The sequence below is a fragment of the Apostichopus japonicus genome, chromosome 4 (genome assembly GCF_037975245.1).
Source record: "Apostichopus japonicus isolate 1M-3 chromosome 4, ASM3797524v1, whole genome shotgun sequence".
In the NCBI taxonomy this organism is placed as follows: domain Eukaryota; kingdom Metazoa; phylum Echinodermata; class Holothuroidea; order Aspidochirotida; family Stichopodidae; genus Apostichopus; species Apostichopus japonicus.
The window spans coordinates 16,129,948-16,152,881 of record NC_092564.1 but is presented as its reverse complement, the minus strand read 5'-3'; the positions used below and the strand labels follow the sequence as shown (position 1 = coordinate 16,152,881).

The window sequence follows — 22,934 nt, the reverse complement described above, 5'->3', positions numbered from 1 at the left end:
ACATGTTTTCTCAGCTACATCAACAGAGCTTTGAGCAGAGCAATCACAACAAATGTACCGTTTAAACCTATTTTTCTTTCCTAATCATGGATGGAAGTCGCTTCCATCCTACCGTCTACCCCTCTGAGGACCAAACATGGGTTGACTGTTCAACCCCTGTCATTTGTCCAAGGATCATTTGGGCATTCTTGAGGGGTAACTCATTGCTCCCAGACGTTAACAAAACATAAACAACATTAATAAAGAAATGAATGAGAAATGTCATTTCAATGATTTACAACACATCTCACATTCTTGTCTTTTTTTTTTGTTCTTTTTTTTCCCTGCTTCTTCCCCATTGCTGATATATTCGTCAATCAGTAATATGCCTTAGTTAATATTCCACCAGAAGTGACAAACGAGTTCTCCCTTGAAAAGCATCTCATGTGTTTGTTTGGTGCATGTTCTCAGTTTGCGGTGAATAAATGTCATAAAACGAATCGCTGACGTATCCCGTTTTTGTCCTGAAAGCAGGTCAATGCAAAGGCTCCACAAAAGAGTGTGTTTGAAATGAAGGCCATGATTAATTATTATTCAGGAGCCATTCACAGTTATCCCTCTCAACCTTGTAAAACACTCCACCTGTAAAATCTCATCAGCTTAACTTTATAACCCAAAGAGCCCCACTTGGGAAGGGTTTGTAAGGAGGTTAATCAGTCACCGAAGAATGTCAAACAGGGATTTTTAAACAATTTTGACTTTTTGCATTTAAAAACTTCCTTACATTATTGCCTGATTGGGATCATTAGTCAATGTATAATTTGTGGAATATTTTTTCTGGAGGTAATAAGTTAAAAGACAGCTTAAGTATTATGAGTAGTATATATATATACCATACCACATAAAGAGGTGTTGAGAGCAGTTTTGGTTGTGTTTGCTCATTTATTCTCAACATCACCGAATTTATAAGTTTAACCTAGCTTCCGATTTTAATAAGATAATAAAATAAAGATCAAATCGGCTAAGACATTACTGAATAATTTTTTACTTCAAAGCAATGTTCTATGAATACAGAATAATAATAAAATCCATTTTATACTACAAGTTTAGTGCCCACACAATCTATACTGGTATAAATACATTCTTTTGGTGCCCACACTGCATATGAACCAGTCTTTCTAAAATCCTGGTGCCCACAAAATCCCAAGATAAATTTTTCTACTTTTATACCAAAAACATTTCTATGTTGGTATAATTTGACTGAAAAATTAATTTGGGGCTAAATTTAAAGCAATGTTGATTGCAGAATTATTTTATAACATCCATTTAATACTAAAATGTTGGTGCCCACACAATCCAAGATACAGTGATACTGTAAGCACAATAGTATACTTTCATGTAAAAAGCAATTATTAAGAAAACTTTTTTTATTGTATAAATAGAACAAATGTGCAGTAATTAGCTCGTGAATGTGCTCTCCCATCTAGGCTTTTAATAGTAAAAAGAAAAATTTGAACAAATATCAATGCAATGATGCTTTACTAGTTGGCTTCTTTATTTGAAACTCTGGGCGGGAATATGGATAGTTTCCTTGATACAACGCGGGCTGTTCGGCTTATGGGGGTCACAATTACTGTCAAAATGAAACAAATTCTATCTGCAGATGTGATGGGAGAGATTTGGTGGCACAAAAATATGTCTGACACTTTTTCTTGAAAAGACCTCTCACATGGGGTCTCATATGTAGGTCACGATTTCTTGAAACGTGAACCATACTTCAAAAAAATGTAAGCAGCAGGTTACATTTCAGAACTAAACATTTACACAAATTTTGCTCCATATTCCACACTGAATTCATGTGAAAGTTACATCCATTGCAAGGTTCCCTTGCAATCAATAAGAAACCCATCTGTTTCTTCTCAAGTGGAAAATGTGCAAGCAATTTGTTGAAACTATGCCATGACCTTGTATATATAAAAGGACAATAATTAAGAAATCTGCATGCCCAGATTCTTACACGAAAAGAAAGCTATAGCTATATTTGTTTTGACATTTCTCTCGAAAGATCTTAAACATCTGTTGGGTCAGTACTTGCAATAAACCGTAAACAATTTATATTTTCTTTGCCCTGGGGTGGAAGATGTGTGAAGACAGATATTTAGTTGCAAACATGACAAAGGAAGCTTATTATTCTTAATATATATATATATACTGTATATATATATATATATATATATACATACATACATATACATACATATAAATCTCCTAGAAAAACTCACAATGAAAACACAGAAAAAAGGTTATAAAACTTGATCATTAGAAGACATTTGGATGTATAAATCCAACCTTACTATGGGCATATTCTAGCCCTAAAGAAATGAGAAGGACCTCTCAGTGTAAAGCCCATTACCAGCTAGTCAACAGCAATACCATCAAACAGTACTCCTATTCAATACGATGTTTTACTACTTCTACTAAAAGCAAATTTACCATAACAGAAAGGTCACTACATGTGACCCCTATAAGTCTCTCAGGTCAGTTAAATTATCCATTTGACTAACTGTGGGGAATCTCAGCCATACCTTTCTGTGAAATTGAACTTGACAGGGTAGGCTCATCTGTCTCAACTTTTTTTTGTGAGAGAGTGAGAGAAAGTAAGAAAGGAAGGAAGGAAGAGGTGGAAAGAGAGATGGGAGCCGCAAAGAGAAACCATTACAACCAATCTCTGAGATGAGATCATAAAGGGATCATCCTTACCAGCACCCATCTCTAGTGATTCCAACTGACCTGCAGGGCTAATGGATATCAGGCAATTAAGGTACAATTTATAGCTCGGTTTAAGCAAAGGGCAATTTAATGCTCACTTCAAGTCTCTAAATTGACTGGAATTTTGCAACAGTATATTAGCAGGGATACTCAATTGGAGGTTATGGAAACTCCCTCAAAGTATTGTATAGCCATTAGGAAAGGGGCTGAAAAATATAATTGGTGACTTGACTTAAGTCTTCTTTGATATCTTCACACAATCCTTAAACAAACAAGGAATATTTTTCAATCTCATTTGAGTCATAAAAAGTTGGAAGAAGAAGAGGAAGAAGGAAAGACCAGAGGATACCAGAGTGTAACAAAACAATAAAAAGAAATTATCAGGATGGATGAAATTAAAAAGAGAAAATTGATTATTCTGCCATTTGATAACTTATGATGGTCTGAGTTTGATCAGATTGCACTATTGATTTCGCTTCACAATGGACGAAGAAGAAACAACCAGCGTGGATTAAATATTCAATCCCAATTTTAACCATGATTATTTTTTAATAAAGAATAGATACATGATAACAGCAAAATATGGACACAGTCTGTCAACTTTGTCACAATATATGTTAAGATATATATATATATATATATATGTTATTTTTATCCAATGCCATGAACAAACAGATATCTGCAGCCTTTCACATAAATCACGAATGGGTAGCATCATCACGCTTATCATAAGCAAGACACATTGATGGGACTTGCCATAGTTGAGGCCTAAGATTATAACAATAGCTCTATTGTGTTCACCTAACGATCCAAACTTTGGCAGATTGCATCAATGATTTGGAATGTGACAAATTCTGGTTCAATTGCCTTACCTCTTCAAATTTATCTGTTATCATCTGGAAAGCTTTATGAATAGCCTCTGGGGATCCTGTGACTGTAACAATTCTTTCTGGACATGAGCTGTCTGAGATATTTATTTTGGCCTTACTCTGGAAAAGGAGAGAGAATAAAAAAAAGAGAGAGTTACAAGAAAAGAATTACTTTTAAATCAATGACCACCATGAACCGAACAGAACATGTATATATGTAAGCTTTAGAGCAGCATCCAGTATTGGTAATTAACGTGACGTATTAATTAAATATTCTGACTATAATATCATGTCATATTTTCATATAACTAGATAACAATGCACCTCTCAATCCTACAAGAGATCTAGGTAGTTTAAACACACATACACTCACACACACAATAACACATTTGGATGTTTCAGAATTGAGGAGTTAGTGTAAGTTCAATTCAACAGAAAAAATATCTTTTATCCCGACAAATTTAGTGTCATACATATTACTTATACACTGGAAAATATCGATGCCACCATTTCCCATATTCTCATTGTTTCTAGTGCAAGTTTTTAGTAACAGGTTGTCCTCTCACCGGACAAATTTTGAAGGTTTTATTTTCTTACTGTCCCTCAAAAAATTAATCTAATTTCTGTCAGGATAGAAACGTTCACCACTCTCAGTTCAAGGCCTAGATTCATGCTCGTGGATTCGCGGTACGACCACCGAGCCCATGGAGACAACTTAGGTAAACTTAACTTGATTATAAACTGAACTTCCAACTTCCCACATCTTACAATGCATATTCCATTGGTCAGTTGGAAAATTGCATTATGGAAATCGCAGAATCTTTGCAGGCTTTTGGCGGCTCCAAATTTCACGCATATTCGCAAACCCAGTGAACTGTATAATGAAACCACTCTTACGCCATCCAGTATGTCTCCAGTTTAAGCATATTGTACTTATATATGCTTTAATATTATAACATTCGGTGTGTACACTAATTGTGTTGCCGACTGTCTGTATTGGTAATATGCTTTTCTCCATTCATGTTTGTGCATGTGACACTAGATCTGAGAAAGTCTGTAGCTAAATGAATACTTTTTGGTAAACTAAGAATGTGATCTCTTAAATCATATCTACATGCAAGTTTAACTATATATACAGAAACGGATGGTATTGTTCACGAAATTCAGTCCTATATCATGAAGAATTAGCTGACTTCCTAAAAAAAGAAGCGAGGAAGCACCTCACGTATGTTACGTCAGTGTACAATGTGAAGGCTTAGGCACCAGGTTACAACCATGTATACCCTTATCAATGCTATGTCTGTGTACAATGTGAAGGCTGAGGTGGGTTACAACCATGTCTATATTCTCATGTACACTACGTCAGTGTACAATGTGAAGGCTGAGGTGGGTTACAACCATGTCTATAGCCTCATGTATGCTATGTCTGTGTACAATGTGAAGGCTGAGGTGGATTACAACCATGTCTATATTCTCATGTACACTACGTCAGTGTACAATGTGAAGGCTGAGGTGGGTTACAACCATGTCTATAGCCTCATGTATGCTAAGTCTGTTTACAATGTGAAGGCTGAGGTGGGTTACAACCTTGTCTATATTCTCATGTACACTACGTCAGTGTACAATGTGAAGGCTGAGGTGGGTTACAACAATGTATACCCTCATCTATGCTATGTCTGTGTACAATGTGAAGGCTGAGGTGGGTTACAACAATGTATACCCTCATCTATGCTATGTCTGTGTACAATGTGAAGGCTGAGGTGGGTTACAACCATGTCCATATTCTCATGTATGCTAAGTCTGTTTACAATGTGAAGGCTGAGGTGGGTTACAACCATGTCCATATTCTCATGTACACTACATCAGTGTACAATGTGAAGGCTGAGGTGGGTTACAACAATGTATACCCTCATCTATGCTATGTCTGTGTACAATGTGAAGGCTCAGGTGAGTAAAAACCGTGTATATATCCTACCAAGTCCTTTCATATTTCCCTGCTTTTGGTGTTTAGAAACTATTCAAACCCAATGAATTGCCTACTGTGCAGTTTGTTCAAATCATTTTCAATGATGTGCGCATCGTGACAGATGCCACAACACGACTTACAGCCACTTGTCAATAATAATGTACTATTTGATTTGAATAGGTTTAATAATAAACCAGCAGCAATCATTTCCAAGCGTACTTTTACTACTTTCTACGGTTTCCTGGATCAAAGAATCATGAATCTTCCACTGTATTTACATTCTTCGTTAAAATGCTAGAACGGAAAACCATTCATAATTTAACCCTTAAATGCGAATATTTTATACAATGCATCAATTCCCATTTTCTTCTCCTTATCCTCTCCTCTCCTCTCCTTTTATGTATTTATTTATTTTCTTCTTTTTTTGTGTTTTTGACCATGTACAACAGAGAGAGAGTCTTCTCAGTTTTCCTCCGTTTCTTCTCGCATCCTCCGAGGATGATCAATGTCAGACCCGGAGGAGTCTAGCCGCTTCTACATCTTCCCTCTTTTCGTAAAAAATGCAATCTGAAGATGAGAGTATCCTCGAGGAGGTCCTCCAACTTGGACTCTTGTCTCTGAACATCGCCGAGTGGTTCGTTCGCAAACAGACTGGACAAGTTGCGATTAATTACCACAAGAGGTAGGACATATGATAGGCTTCTAACAAGCTTAAGTTGTGTACTGAACCGTAGAAAAAATACACTGTCAAGACTTAATAATCTTAATAACCTAATAGCATTTTACATGTACTTTACAGCAGATCTGACTACATTCATTGGAAAGCATTCCCTGCAAAAATATTTCCCAAAAACATATAAGGCATTCTTGTTACACTTTGTCAACAACAGCAACATCCTGGCATATCCATCTTAGAGCTATAGCCTTCTAAATTTGCTACTAAACTACTAAAAACCAAGGTTGCGACAAAATTATTGAATCCCATGCAGCACTATATTGTAAGATGATGTTCAACAAGAAATTTTTAGTTTACATTATGAAAGCTTGTGCCCATTTAGCTATCAATTTCCTATAACATGTATTGGTATATTTGATGCACAAGATGGTTTTGCCTCCATGAAGATTAAATTTTAAATGGAGCGAGATTTATATGATTATTATTTCAGTTGCGTATCTTCACTATTCTCCCTTCTGACCCATCCTCCCTCACCACATCTCCCACATAGCCTCTCCCACCCCCAGCTGCAGCCTTCAAGTACACCACACCTCTCATTCCACCCTAGATCCATGCGTGGCAACTAAAACACTTATCCGTCGTAACGAATAAATTAGTCCAAGTGAATATTGCCTTTTCCATGGAAATACTTAAATCACTACGATGAACTCTTAGAATATGAGTTCGTTTAAGTCAATTAGGACCTTCGGCCTTAAACAAGAATTTGATTACTGTTTGATCTCGACTCAATTTAAGAAGAACGACAGCCACGGATGAGGAAACAGCCTTTAATATAGTTACTAGAACTAGGATTGCAAGACTGGTATGGTTTTCCATTTCGGGTCGAGACAGCTTAACCAAATCAACTAATTAAGACTTCCTACGATTGGCGAACTGATAAAATAGCGTGTAAAGTATCATAAAACCAAAGAGGACAGCCGCATGTTCTTTAGTGTAATTGAAGAGGAGAACGTGAGAGAGATAGAGATATGTACTCCAAGCCATGCAAGAGGATACGGAGACACACAAGGCTGGAAAAATTAAAATAAGAGCGAGGATTGTAATCACAGAAGACCGTTGACTCAGTTCCAATCAAATTGAAAGACTGCTTTTAATCAACGATGATCCAGAGGCTGATTAAAAAAAAAAGGGAAAAAAAGGGACGCAGCGTCGCTATGGTCGAGCCCTCTCGGACTCTCTGCTAAATTTAGTCGAAACTGAATATAGATGCAGAGATTTATCTGTTGCCATCTGAAAAAAGTATTCACCAGCTGAGGAATGGCGGTCACACTGTTCTTGAAATAGGTGAAAATGAGTCATGGTACACGGTCACTGTAATGATGGGTACCTGATGCCTATACCATCATATATATTGATCATCAATGTAGCAAGACAAGAGATTTCAGCTATGGAGTCCTTTGTGAACAGTCAAACTGCAATGAAGATATAGTGTGTGTGTAGAATACAGACTACCATCAGGGAGATACAGCTCTGCATTGTTCCCATGATCATGAGGGCGTTGTGGTCAAGTGGTTAAGGCAGTGGACTTGTGATCTAAGGATTACAGGTTCAAGTCCTGGCCAGATCATTGCGTTGTGTCCTTGGGCAAGGCACTTTATCTCCATTGTCTCTCTTCACCCAGGTGTATAAATGGGGACTTGCGAGGTGACTTGTAAATAAAGTTGCGTGCGCCGGTTTGTGGCTGCACCCTATGGGAAGTCCCCCAGGGGACACGTGGCTGTGGTGCACTGTGGTGCCCCAGGAGAGATTGTTTGAATTGTGCACACTTTGGTGTGTAGGTGTGACAAGTTACCAATGACCAGGGTGAAGTACAGCGGGCGAGACTTTATTGTAAGTTGCGCTATATAAGAACTGTTAAATATTATTATTATTATTATCAAGTTACATCAAAATTTGCAGATAACTGAATACTAGCGAATACTGCTCTATCTTGCTATTAAAGAAATTAATACAGTTACAACCATTTGAAACATGGTTGATTAAAAGGTGTTATTTACTTAAATATTCAATAAACAAGTGATGCACCATGTACAAAGTTTTCGCCATCAAATTCCAGTGTTCCCTGTGCCCCCATCGAGGAATATTAATATTAACATACTGCGGTTTCACGTAGCCATGATAGGTCGACTGTCTTATCAAAGACTGATAATAATACAGGTTCAAATCTGCATTTCTTGAATTGAACTGAGAAACATATGTATGAACAAAGTCACATGATTCTGTGATTAGATTCATGCTGGGCTTGACTGATCTCCCTCCCATGCCCCCCCCAACCCCCCTCCCCCATAAACACACATCAAACAAAGTGACAAGATGTTTTAATTTCCAACAAATTTCTCTATTTTTAAGGTAACCTAAACTATGCACACTGACATGTGTTTATTCCTTATTCCTTCACAGTAAAAAAAATATATAATAATAATAAAACCATCATAAAATATGACAAAGGTGGCCCCCCTCTGAGGACTCTATCTTTGTTATTTCTGTTTCTGATTATCTCAATATTTACCAGCAAATTTAACAACTTCTGATCATAATTCTCTCACAATCTGATATGTAGACTAGATTTATGTTGCAAATGAGAACTGCAGCATCCAGGGCCGGTTCTAATTTCTTTTATCTGAAACAGAAAAATGATTTAAACTAAATCCTTCAACCCCGAGCGATCATAAACTACAGTCACTAACAGCTCAGACTAATAATACCGCTCCATATAAGGGATGTTTACGTACTTCACAGTTCGCCTAGAATTGTAAGACCTTTCTTCTTGAGGTCCAAATCCGTTTATTTCTTTAACCTTCGAAATCAGAACCCACACAAAATACTGCTAAGAATAGATAATACATCAGAAGTAGTCATTGGTCTGCATCATAACATTTTTTCATACTGAATGATGCTTCACCAAAAACTGAGATAATCAACTGATATTAATTATAAACTTGTCCTGTCAACAACACAAATCATTTGTGCATTTGGTCAAACTAAAACTTATTCTCAGCTATTTTTTTTTGTCAAATGAATCCTATTTTAAGAGATACTAATTAATAACCATTTCAACAAAAATTTCAGCACCCAAACATATTTGATAATATTGTATTCACTTCACATGCAAAACACATAATTGGAATTGTGTGGACTTTCTAGACTGCTTGTCGCGTAGTTGCAAGCTGTCAATATAATACACTTCATTGTTATGGGATTTGTTTGTATCGAATATTAATCTAAACAAATGCAAAGAAGCACTTGAATTCATGTATGACTCTTGTAACAATTCTGAGAATTTATAAAGTGTCCAGTCTGGGTAGTTTCCAGAAACTTATGCCAGGAAAAAAATGCACCATTCAATGCTACAGTACTTTCAGAGATGATCTCATTATCTTTGACAGTTTGCACATCGGACTAATAGGGCCGGCTCTCTTATCCAACATCCGACGAGACAGACAGACAGACAGATTGACAGACAATCTTTAAGAGATGATGTTTCGAAGATGACGTGAGACCAGGCTTCTCGCTGATATCCTCCTCGTTTGAGAAAGAACTTTCTCCGGATATGTTAGGATATCATTCGCCGAAGACTCTGCAAGCTTTCGCAAGACCGCTGATAACCGCGAAAACCCTACCACAAACAGATACCTGATCGATACCAGAGTCTGATGGAATGCTTGCTTGGTTCAAAACTTTTCTTTTCACACCACTTCATACTCATTAGAAATAGTTACAGAGTCATGCTTCTTCACAGCTCCGTCATAAATATGAGGACAGGAAAATCAATTGGAGCCGTTGGCCTAGCGAGAGCCACTGCAAATATTGAGCTCCTTTTTATATTACCTCCATGAGACTTGCATTTAATATGGGACAGCATCTTCTCTCTTTTCTATTTTCAATCTGATGAAAATCAATTTTCTGGTGGTGGAAATCCATTTTCTATTGAGCTGAAATTTACAGGCCTAATGGATAGGTGAGACATTCGGGAGACGGTGGAGAGAGAGAGAGATGGAGAGAAAACAAGAGTCTACGTAGATACGCAGGGAAGCGGGATGAAGACGTTGATCTATTTGACTATTTGCGTAATATTCCTTGATGAACCTGGAATAGACCGATAACGGCAGGTGTAACAACAGAGGCATGAAAGAAAATTCGTCAACACAGTAAAGGAAATATTTTCTCTGAGAGGACAGGTGTGACCTGCTTCGTCGCAGAGACCAAAGTCTGACCTTTTTTCTAGAAACTTTTGGATTGTCGCCGCCGAAGCGTTGCCAAAGTTTTGATCGTGGTCGTTGTTGCTTCTCTGAGAGATGCATTTGTGCGTAACGACCATGAGGAGATTCTTTCAATTGAACAGAACAGAATCGTTCTATGTATGTTTGACAATGACATAGAAAGTAGTTGGATCATTTTGCTTCTTTTCATTGCACTAATTTTGCTGGTAGAACAGAAAATTATTGTTTCAAGTCTGTTTAATTGTCATCTTCCTCTATCCGCCCGCCCTTAAATTATAATTAAACCAAATCTCCTTTCGCTTCTGATGTTTGTCATGATGGAATTTTGCTGGGAAGGGTACAGTGCCCAGCCTAGAGAAAAGAGGATCAAGGAGGAATAAGGGGAGGGGATGTGGTAGGTGAAGGGAGATGGGGGTTGGGAAAATTGTATATGAGTGCTTTTATGCAGAACTAATGGTATCTTTCAACTTTTCAATCAAATGAATCAGTCTCCCAGACTCCCAACAGTATTTTGCAAACTCTTTGTTTTGCTTATTCTTTTTGTTATTCTCTCTATGGTAAAACAATCTCCCTGATGTTTCTATGTACTTTCAAAAAATCTTCCCTCTGTTGGTGAAAGTGCTGTGGATCCCTTTTATTTTCTTATTTGTTTTAATTGGGGTGTACTGTACCCTTCTATTTAGCTGTCTAATGAATTGTTGCGTCATCCTGGTCCACCATACCGTTTTCCACCTTCACTGCATTCATGTGTAATGCTGCCAGCCATCCCAACTCGCTTTTAATTCACTCCTCTTTATGTAAAACAAGTAAATTTGTTTACAAGTACACTTTGTTATTGTAGTGCACGTTCGCACAACAATATTGGCATTACTTGGCAAGTGAACAATACCTACATGACTGGACGTTGAAACTGAAAGTTTCATATAGTCTCTGTACATTTGCAGTTTTCAGAGGCTAGCCAACTTGTTCTGAGCCTGTCACGGCACTCACAAGCGCCCTCACTTTGTAGGTACCTACATGACTACTCTCCCTGGTGTGTTGTCCACCCAAAAAATAACACCACGAACAACCTACAAGCTCTTCCTAATACTGCAAGCACTCCACGCGCACTACAATACTGCGTGTTTTGCAGGCAAATGCAGTTCTAGTTTTATATTTGGTAATTGCAAGATTGAAACATTATGCCAGACTACAGATAACAAGCACAAAGCTGACATGATACTTTTAGCACTATTCACACATCACCTCTGCTAATGCTGTGTGTCCCTGCTACCCTGATATATCTTATCTTTGCTAGTTAGCTTGGTGTGGGTGGTGCCTTTGATTTATGCCTGGAGGAGATTAATTTTGTGGTTCAATATCAGAATTTATCGTTACGAATGGCTGCACATTGATAATAACTTAATCAATGCTTTACACAGCAATATAACATAAATTAGAGTAATAGACACTTTATATTTTACCTCATTGACATGGAAACACACTGATAGCTAATGTTTGCAAAGAGTGGAAGTGCACCTGGCTGCTTTGTGATATTAAACTGTTCTTAAAACCAGAAAGACATGATGGTACCAATAATGTAAGAACATCACTTTCTGTATCAAATCCTTGGCAGGAACGATAACGACAAATGTCTCTTTCACTGTTACAGCCTTTATGATGTGCACAACTGATGGAACTTGTGTCTATCAGTACGATATATGCAAATTAGAGAAGTAGAGACACATTTGACCTAATAGGACTCTTGAAAAGCCCACAACTGATTCCATGATCCTCTACTGACGTTTAGGTTGATAAAACGTCAGCCGTACTATTTACCTCGTATAGATATTCCGCCCTCCCTTTCATTTATTCTGAATCCCAGTGAAGAAGTCGGAACTTCCAAAAACTTCTAAATAACTTTTCACCATCAAGAAAAAGAGTACAAGCAAAGACTTTGGCATTTAAACTTGCACGGCAGTGTCACAAATATAGTTGCAAATATAGTTGCTCCCGTCCATGCTGAGTAATGTGGTATTGGATAAACAAAACTGATCACTAATGCTTGTACGATGTAAGTTATAAGGTGGTTTACTTTGCCCAACACTCTAATGGCTAGCCATGCATACCACAGAATCTGAATTACATTATCCTGATAGCATCCAAGAATTCCTCCTCGGGTGGCTCGAAAGATGATTTTGAACAAACTCAACCTCCCACAGGTAACTTTATAGTCTGTCCTCTATTCATATTTGGTCAATATTAGAAGAATAAAACCTTCTGGCTTTGGTGTAAACTCCTTTTAACATCCACTTAAATCATGACCTTGAGTGTTTAAGTCTGTATTTATCCATTTCTCATGCCAAATTATAGATAAAAACTCAGAGCAACATTTTCCAGGAAGGCAAGGTCTCTTTTTATTATGTGAACACTAAAACAGAAGTGTTGTTCTTTTCTAGAATCGATGAAACCCCAGTGAGATGGTTGCATGGAGCATTTTGAAGTGCAATCAATCAATGTTATTTGCTTTGGCTTCCTCCAAATTTCATGCCAAAAAACAATTGGAAAGGGATAAATACTGACTTCAGCTCTCAAGGTCATGATGTAAGCGGCTGTTCAGAGGCGTTTAACACCAAAACCAGAAGGTTTTATTCTTCTAGTACTGACCAAAAATCAAAAGAGGACAGACTGTAAAGTTACTTGCCAACTGGTCTCATTTGAATACAATTGACTCCACTGTTTTATAAGTGATAATTCATTCCATTTTTTTTACTGACAAAACTAGTTTCCTATCCTGCTGTATTTGCCTGTAATGGATAGTTGACGTAATTCCTTAACCTGGTGTTTTCATTTTCCTGCTTTTTTTTTTTCATAGTTAAACAGTTGACTTTCCCACCATGGTTTTCTGTATGAATATATTAGAAAGATAACTTTTCAATCCTGTTTTTTTCTATTGTAGACAGTTGACTATCCTACCCTGGTTTTGTCAATTAGTTAACTTTCCTAGCCTAGGTTTATCTATTATAGTAGACAGTTGACTATCCTACCCTGGTATTGTCAATATTGGAAGTTAATTTTTCCTAGCCTAGTTTTATCTATTATAGTAGACAGTTTACTATCCTACCCTGGTTTTGTCAATATTAGAAAGTTGACTTTCCTAGCCTAGTTTTAGCTATTATAGTAGACAGTTGACTATCCTACCCTGGCTTTGTCAATATTAGAAAGTTAACATTCCTACTGTAGCCTAGTTTTATCTATTATAGTAGACAGTTGACTATCCTACCCTGGTTTTGTCAATATTAGAAAGTTAACTTACCTATCCTAGTTTTATCTATTATAGTAGACAGTTGACTATCCTACCCTATTTTTTGTCAATATTAGAAAGTTGACTTTCCTAGCCTAGTTTTATCTATTATAGTAGACAGTTAACTATCCTACCTTGGTTTTGTCAATATTAGAAAGTTAACTTTCCTAGCCTAGTTTTATCTATTATAGTAGACAGTTGACTATCCTACCCTGTTTTTGTTAATATTAGAAAGTTAACTTTCCTAGCCTAGTTTCATCTATTATAGTAGACAGTTGACTTTCACCCCTGGTTTCATCTAAAGTTGTTTTTCCAACAACAACAACAACAACTACTGACTATACGTGCACCAATGGTATGATATGTGTTCTTAAGTATTAACAGACTCTACAAGAAATGTCAATGTGGCATCTGTTGCACTGGCTATCCTGTATTCAAAGAAATATAATATCAAAGTTCTCCTTTATGCGTTTTCTCTTTCCCTCATATTCAGAGTTTCATCATCCTTTCTATAATTTATGGATTATGGGTAAAAAATTAAGATAGGATCTGTGTGTAACTTAATATACTGGAAACGTTCATACTTACGGCAAAGCTGGGCTAACTATTAAACTAATGAAAATTAACATCTTCACGACATATTATGAATGCTTGGAGGCTCATATTCCCTTACTTCAAAGGGGGAAACTTTAATTATGAAATGAATATAAATCATCCAATTTGAATATTTTCTACGATAATGAGTTTTTTTTTTCCCCATCTATCAATCTATCACCTGATGCATTTTCCTCAATAGACTAAAAGTCAAGACTCAGAGCAAACGTGCACACTTTCTCCTTCAGAGAAGGTAAATACTGCACTAGAATATAAAGGAACCTTTGTTACAATTTAAGTGATTATTTGCTTACCTCCTCCCTGAACTTCTTGACTGTGTTCCCGCCCTGGAGAGAGAGAAAGAGAGGGGGTTGTTAGTATCGAATCATCGTCCAATTCAAATACCCAGAATACAGCACTTGTCCGATGAAAGACTTGAGAAGAATGATCTACATCTGCAGTATCTCGGCAATGTACGACACTAGATTGCAGCAGTGTTAAAGTATCGTTTGGGTAATATAATGAGGTCATGCCGTCAGCAATTATAATGATTTTAACATTTTTTTTTTCGTACATGGCTAATTAAAGCAGGGGGAGGGGGAGGGGGAAGGGTGGAGTTCAATTATTAAAATGTATAATTATCTTACTACACTTTCCACCGGAATTTTCATTTCGGTAAACAGATACATATTTCTATATATCAATACCTGAATGTCATAAAAATCATTTCTTGTCCAAAATGCTGCTAGCAACTGTTTATTTACTCTCAATCGCCTAAATGACCATGACAACTATATACAGAGCTTCTGATAAAAGGTTAATTCAAGATAATAAAATATATGAAACTATCTTCATACACCTCTGTTACAGGTTTCATAACTGGAATAATCAATACCATATAGGCACTTTTTCAAGTTTAACTTTGTCTTTACACAGCAAACACACCATCTGAATGCACCCCGCTTTAATATTCAAAACTACATCCCATCGACATATTTCACGAAATGTATCATTTTTCATTGAATAGCAGACTCTTTGAAATGTTTTTCCTACTTTACAATTTTGATGCGATAAAGTATTAAAGATGTATAAAGATATTTCAGGACCTCTTTTTTTTCTTTCCTGACAAGTGGTTGAGCACTATGGAACTTCATTTTGTGTCAAACTGTGAACACTACAGCAGTCCAAACAATTACGCCATATAGTACTAACGAGGTATAATATTCACGGATTAACTGGATGCAGCTTAACCTCTCAATCTGAGGGAGAGATCTACAGTATGTATGTGGTTAACACTTACAGCCATCTGAATTAAGGTTCCTGTTTAGCCAATAATAGTTGTATCAGACTTATTTCACATAATGTGTTACTTTTTCCTTTAACATATCTGGTATGTGTCTAATGTACTTTAAAGGCTGTACATATCAGCTGTAACAGTGAAGAACCAGCATTTTATAGGAGAGGTGATATCAGCAACTTGGAGTTTTATCTTCATTAATATGTATATATATATGTGTAGTGCTTTAGGAGGACCTTGAGAAAAATATGACAAGCAACGCTACTTCTCTGATTGACAGAACGAAAATTGACAAAACAGTTGGAAAATGACTCAACTTTATGCTGCAAATCTTTCTACATGAATATAGTCATAAGGGCATGCATGTTCTACTCGTTTTTTACAATGCCATTATTACAAAGGTCTTGGAGAATCCCCCCCCCCCACCCCCCTACCAGAGATACCCTCATCTTCCCTCTGCCTAATACATTTCCGATACATTTCACTTTGATACGTTCCTTTTGAAAATTCAAAATGGCCTAAAGAAATACAAAGTGAAAGTAAAATATCCCCATTTTCCTCCCAGACCACTTTGGATGATGTCACGTGCACTTTTTGTAGTGTACGACGACGATGACGATGCGCTCGTTGAATTTTTAGATATAAATCACTTGAACTATAACCATCCTGTGCTGCCTTTCCCTCTCATTCCTCTGCAGGGAGAAATGTGTGTACGTGCATTTCCTTACGTGATTTTGGTTAAGGTTTCTACGATAGCACTTTATACCACTCGTGAGCGAAATTCTATAGATAACGAAGAAACGGGAACAGTAATGCACCGCCTTGCCATGCAGCCTTCTGGCACACATTACCACAGTACATTGTCACAACAATAGAGAACAATGGTAATAATAAAAATAGACAAAAAAGACAATCAAAAGTGGGGGGGGAGAGAAAATACTTGCAATGAAAAGAGAACGAGAGCACTTTATACGAGGCGGATAATGCCTCGATTATATATGGGTCAATGGATGGACAGAGAGATGCATCCAATTTGATTACAGTAGCATCCACTCAGCAGCGAAACAGGGATTTTAATGAAGTGCAAATTTTAGACAACTTGCCCTACTTGCTCTGTATCCATTCTCTTTCCCTTAAGGGCAAATGGAACTTGATGAATTTCTTTTTTTGTGGGTCGATTGCCGCTGGGGGGAACTTCATACCTAAGGGTAGGAGAGTTTTAAATTCCCAGAGGGACAGATCGAAAGAGAGAGACACCATTTTACGGACACAACACCACTCGACGGTGAGTACCAAAAAAAAGAAAAATAGCCTAAGGAGTGAAACCAACTTGATTAAATGAATTTCTCCCATCCCCCACCCCCCCCCTTTAGTGTGTACAATGTGTTTGAGAGGACGGGGGTCTGGGAGAAGAAACACTGATAGCTTAGAAATAAGAAGATGGACAATTTGACAGACTTCAATGAGGAGGAACAAGCAAGAGCTTTGAATACGTAGGGGTAGATTATTAAGTTACCCCACAAATCAAAGTATCGGAAGGGATAGATTAGTGAGTTATCACAAATTAAAGTATCCCCCCCCCAAAAAAAAACGTATACAGTACACACATACCTACAATACAGTCATGCTTCATTCAGACGAGCCACAATCCATTTTGTAGTCCATTCTTAAAAGTACAGGAGAACTTCTAGGGTTGACTTTTTACTAATCTTATGAATATTTATGAGAGAGGACCACAGATACAAACCCTTGCATAAACCAGACAGATGTTGCCAAAGATGAATGGATAATGACTGTCATTTAATTTAAAATTCTAAAATACAGCTTCTTGACCAATGAACTATAGTTTTGGTCAATTGGCACACACAAAGAGTTAAGAGGAAACTTTTGTTTGTCCATCAAGTACCAATCAGTAGGTAAGACAAATTAACAATATCAAACATTAACGATTTCCCTGATTGTCATCAAATTGATGAGAAAGGATATTGTATTTCTTTATCGGCATAATGCAAATCATATGTGGACCCAATAATATGTAAAATAAGACAGGTTGCTTCAAGAAGGATTGTATCATTATTAAACAAAGGGAAATCAGTCAAAAATTGTATATATTCTACACTGCCTCCAAACTTCCACCTCTCCACATACACCCCTTGCTCTACCTACCCCTACCCATTTCTTGCAGAATTATATTCAACTGTAAAATAGGAGAGAAGTTCCTTCCGATCTCTTTAAGCATCACCGTAACACGATTAAGATAAGAGGTTGTTAACCTCACGTGGCATATACGATTTGACAGGAGGCATTATCATGGTGGTAACTTTTGTAAGCTGGCTAAGTACATTGCTCATACATAAGATTGCAAAACCATATCTGACAAAGTTTTTGTTTGTTTGCAAGATAAATTAGTAAGTGAATTAATTAATACTTATATCCATCTTTAAAACATTTATTTTTATTGCCCAGACCACTTTCTTTTGGTAATCTACCTGAATAACAAAAACAGGGAGAAATGTAAATCGGAAAACTTTATTGTGAAAGTTTTTCTCTTTTGCTATATATCTTCATAATTAAAGTCATGAAGCTATTAATGAACTGCAATTTGGTAAGGGATTTTCATATCAACAGAGATATCAAAGATGTAACCAAAGTTAACGGAAAAGATCTGTTTTAGCTCTATAACTGCTTATGACAAAAACAAAAACAATTGTCTGATAGGGGTATTAGTACGATGAACCTTTTAATTATTGCTGTAGAAAGACGATCCCATTTATTTCATTTGAACAAAAATATCAAACAACCCGCAGAGTGAAGAAGATTGGCATCTTTCATTTAGGATTAGTTTTATTGCAAGAGGGAAAATCCCGATTCATCTTCTAGTTAATAAAGAGAGAGAGAGAGAGAAAATATATTTCCTAAAGTATGACAAAAATAGACTATCGAAGGAAACTAAAGAAAACATAAAAACAGAACCCAAAATTTCTAATCAATACCATGTACCATAAAAAAGGAGGTCACATGAGACTAGTAGAATGACCTGTTGTCATCTGTCTATTTCAATTCATTAATTAACCACTCACCCTCTCTCCCCCCCCCCCCCGCCTTTCCAAAGAGGCTGCGGAGAGGTTGTAAGAAAAACAAAAGTTGTATCGAACTGACTAATGAAGCATCCAAAGGAAATGAAGTTAACACCTGTGTTCTAAGACCCTTAAGATACACTGTCAATATCAACAGTTGGGAAAATAAGGTCCAGAATTCAAATCACTGCATTTTTCAAACCCATGCCCCTGGGTAAGACATTTCAAATTCAACACTTTCTGCCATGCATGAGATGTCAATGTGAAATCTGACTGAATTTCTACCCTGTTGTGCCCCCCCACCCCCCCCCCCACTGGTCTCTTTCTTTCTTTTTCATTTTTGCTTTCTACTTGTCACTTCCATCATGACACATTTAAATTTGTTTGCTCACATTACTGAATTCTAAAATCCTCCCTAGTACAAACCTTTAGAAACCATGATACTATTTATCAATACAATCATTTTAATGACCGACTGACTGACTGACTGACTGACTGCAGGAAAAGTAGCAAATTGACCCGAAACCTTTGACATTTGTTTCCGGAAATTTTCTGACGATTTTCATTCCTAACTCCATCTTTTTACGTCTCTTAGCAATCAGTAACGATAAGAGAGATAACGAAACGAGCAAACTAGCTTCCCTAATGCAATACATGTTTACATTTTTTTTCAGGACCACTTAGCATTTCCTTACATTCTCCCTTCTTTTCCCTCTAGTCGCCACGAAATTAATCCCAAAAACCAGCTCCGGGGCTAATAAATCCAATGATCTATGCCTGTAAATCCCGAGCCACTCAAAACTATATATATACCGGTTGGAGTTTAATTTGGAGTCATATGCTTAAGGTGTGAGAAGCAATCACTTTAGTGTGATGTGTAATACATGCCTGCACAGCCGACAATAATAGCCGAGCAGTAAGATTCTCCAAAAACCGCAGCTCACATTTTCAATCTTCGCTTGGCAGAGAGAGAGAGCTTACATAGAACGACTGACAAGGACTGTGATGCCTCCCCGCGTGAAAACAGACGCTGCTTACATGTTAAAGCTCGCGACAGGCGAGCCAGAGAGTAACAAGTACCTGCAGTGTTAGAAATGTAAGTGTCTGGGAGTGAATAAAATACTCGGTATCGGGTGAAGTATTAGACGGATCTCAGAGCAGGAGACCACCCGAGCAAGCTGTAAAACATGTTTGTATTTATAGAGAGGATCCTCTCAGTATATGAATGGAAGCGATCAGAGAGCTACAATTTAGTAAAATATTATTGAAAAAAAAAAAAAATTATCACTGAAATTGATGCCGGTTGGTATCACTTTTGTCATTTTTCCTGTAGAATAATTGTTCACCTAAGCAGATATGACAACAAAATAAGCAACATGATGTTGAGGTACAAGTAAATCACCAATCCAAAATGCTGGTAGTTTAAATGTAGTAGTTTATTACATATGTTTAATGTATGTCAAATTCCATACAGGAATCAGGTAGTTTTAAAACATTAAATCTATGATACTGGGAGACATGATGAAATACCTATCTACATTAGCTTTAATATCTCTCAAATTGTTTGTAAACCATCAGATTCAGGACAGACTAGGGGTGGGGGCGGAGGGGGGTATAGTTCACTCCCAAAGACTTTTCTCTTGAATCATGTAATAACAGGAAGCTGTTACAATACATTTCTATGTAACCCAACTCTTGAGTTATTTAAGTAACAAAAATCATAACCAGACAAAAGGATGCTACTGTTTAAAAGTGGCTTAATTGCCGTAGAACAAAAAGAAAAAGAAAACAACAAGATAGAATATTAAAGCTCTGCAGATGTCAGACCTAATAATTAATTTCCTAATTAATCTTACGGAATGTATCATATCTTCCAATTCTCTGCTTTAATGTGTCTACCTGTTGTGTCAGACTTATAATTTTGAAAATGGCCGAGATTTTATACTTTACTTGATGTACAGTAATTGACAAGCTAACAAAGTAAACGACATTTTTCCCTGTTCTGTTCCTTGTTGACCCTGCACCATTGACTAGCATTATTTAAATGTAACAAGCAACCGTCATATATATATATATATGCTATTCTTATGTAATCAGAGCATGCAGCTGACTACTGCCATACTATCCAAAGATGTTTCATTGTTGGGATGGCATCGGAACTCTGGGATGGTGGTTAACTTTACAGGCAATGGATATTCTTAAAAATTTAAAAACCGAATTGGCAGCTACCGATACATGAATGTGGGTAGGTATTACATCGCTGAATTTAGAAAGCATGCATGATGCTAGATTCATCAATGTCATGCTTAAACATGATGCTAGATTCATCAATGTCATGATTAAATGAGTATATAATACGACATGGTAACCAAACACAGTCTATCAAATAAAACTTAACAACCAGCTCATGACAGTGTGTACTTCTAAAATGTTATCTGTTTCAGCAGGGATTTCTACCTGCATAAATTCCAAACTTGGATCATTTTAACTTCCAAATGTCGATCATATTTACAGGTGGGCCAGTGGCCACTTGTAAGGGCACTGGGACTAAGATGCCAACGTCTTGGACAGGGACTGGGGCTCTGATGTGCTGAACTCAAACTAAAATCCTGGTAACCATAACAGTGTACGTCACTAGTGAAAGAATCGAGCATCACTTCACACACATAGATCAATCCATGAAGTAGCTTTTCCAATATATGACGGTTGTTGTGGTGTCTACGTAACAGTGCGCATATCTAAGATATGTTCTATGTCAGACCTATCTTCCCTTTCAAAAAGCAAAACAAACTTGGGGTAGGTTGAGATGCTTGTAAAATAGATCAGCCAAACTGCTATGGAATTCCTATCTTTTCGATCTCCAATGCAACAATCAACCTAGTTTGCTCTGTTTCTGTGACAGGGGCAATGCAAAACGTCACAACAAAGGGCCTCTAAATTAATGCAAGATGATGACTCATAAATGGAAGCTCCTGGCAGTGTGTGTATATAGTGTCTCTGTTTCACCATAATTATAGCTGTATTTTGAATTTTGCCACACAGTCTGGCGGTAACAAATTTATACAAATGAAGGAGAGGTAAAAGGAGAGGGAAAAGTACCTCATAAAATATATCAAATTACCCGGGTCATAAGAAATGCACGAAAAAGGTAATAAAATTAGGCAGATTTTTGCAAAGGAATTGCAAAAATTAACTAAATTACATGCCCTAACGCTGGACACAGCCTAGGTATGTATGATTTTTTTGGCAGCAAGTGTCATAAGTAAAACTGAAAATAGGTCTTAATTAAAATTGAAAATAACCATTGAGAACGTGCAATTGAGCAGTAACTAACTTCAATTGTACTTTCACATCCAAGACCTAACTTGGGGATTATTTTTGCAACATTATGATGGTCTTCAACTTTTTGGTGTCGGTAAAAAGATGGTAGATACACATCTCAAACACATTTGTTTTTTCTTGCTGCCTTAGCCAACAAACAGTTACATATTACACATGCATAGTATGTTTAAGACCTTGCTTCCAAAATCTTGAGTAAGGCTAAAGCAAAACTTAACCTAATAACTTATGCTAAATTACTTCCTATTGTCGTCAACATACATCTAGCCTTCAAACATTCGGGGCCTTTCAACGTTAAGTATTTTATTGTTTTTGCGAAAGTCAGTTTATTCTCTTTCTATTAAGGTATTCCTTGGTATTAAATCAATTCAATGCATTTGTTTTTTTTCTTTTAGTTGATATTTCATTTCAAATTACCTGTATCTAATGATACAAATGGCCTTTTAAATTTTTAACTACTTGTGCATACATAATAAATATTGTCACTTTATTATGTTTCCTTGAAGCTAATGTATATTTTGAGTTGATTGTAGGCCTTGGGTCTGCATTCTAACTAGTCATATGCAATTTAACCAGACATAATGTGATTCAATATTTACAAGAATCTAAGTTGTTTTGGGCAGAGGGAGGGGGATGGGAGATGTTGATAATCACAAGCAACTGTACCTCTATATATGGTTAAGATGATGGGTTTGATTTCTCAGCTTTGGTTATTCATGGCACACCAGAGGAGCTAGACATACAAGGACCTGGGGCTAGACAAACAAAGACTTCCTATAATTTGTGACATCAGATCATTAATTTC

General features: G+C 36.8%; 1 protein-coding gene across 8 annotated transcripts in view; it reads right to left on the bottom strand.

Moving 5' to 3' along the window:
- The window catches only part of LOC139966596 (poly(rC)-binding protein 3-like), a 188,434-nt gene that overhangs the window by 78,579 nt on the left and 86,921 nt on the right, over window positions 1–22,934 (bottom strand). For all 8 annotated transcript variants that reach the window (XM_071969790.1, XM_071969792.1, XM_071969793.1 and 5 more), the window contains 2 exons: window positions 14,731–14,763; window positions 3,621–3,737 (listed from right to left, as the gene is read on the bottom strand). In XM_071969790.1, the coding sequence (XP_071825891.1) occupies window positions 3,621–3,737; window positions 14,731–14,763 (150 nt within the window). The remainder of the gene's footprint in view (window positions 1–3,620; window positions 3,738–14,730; window positions 14,764–22,934) is intronic.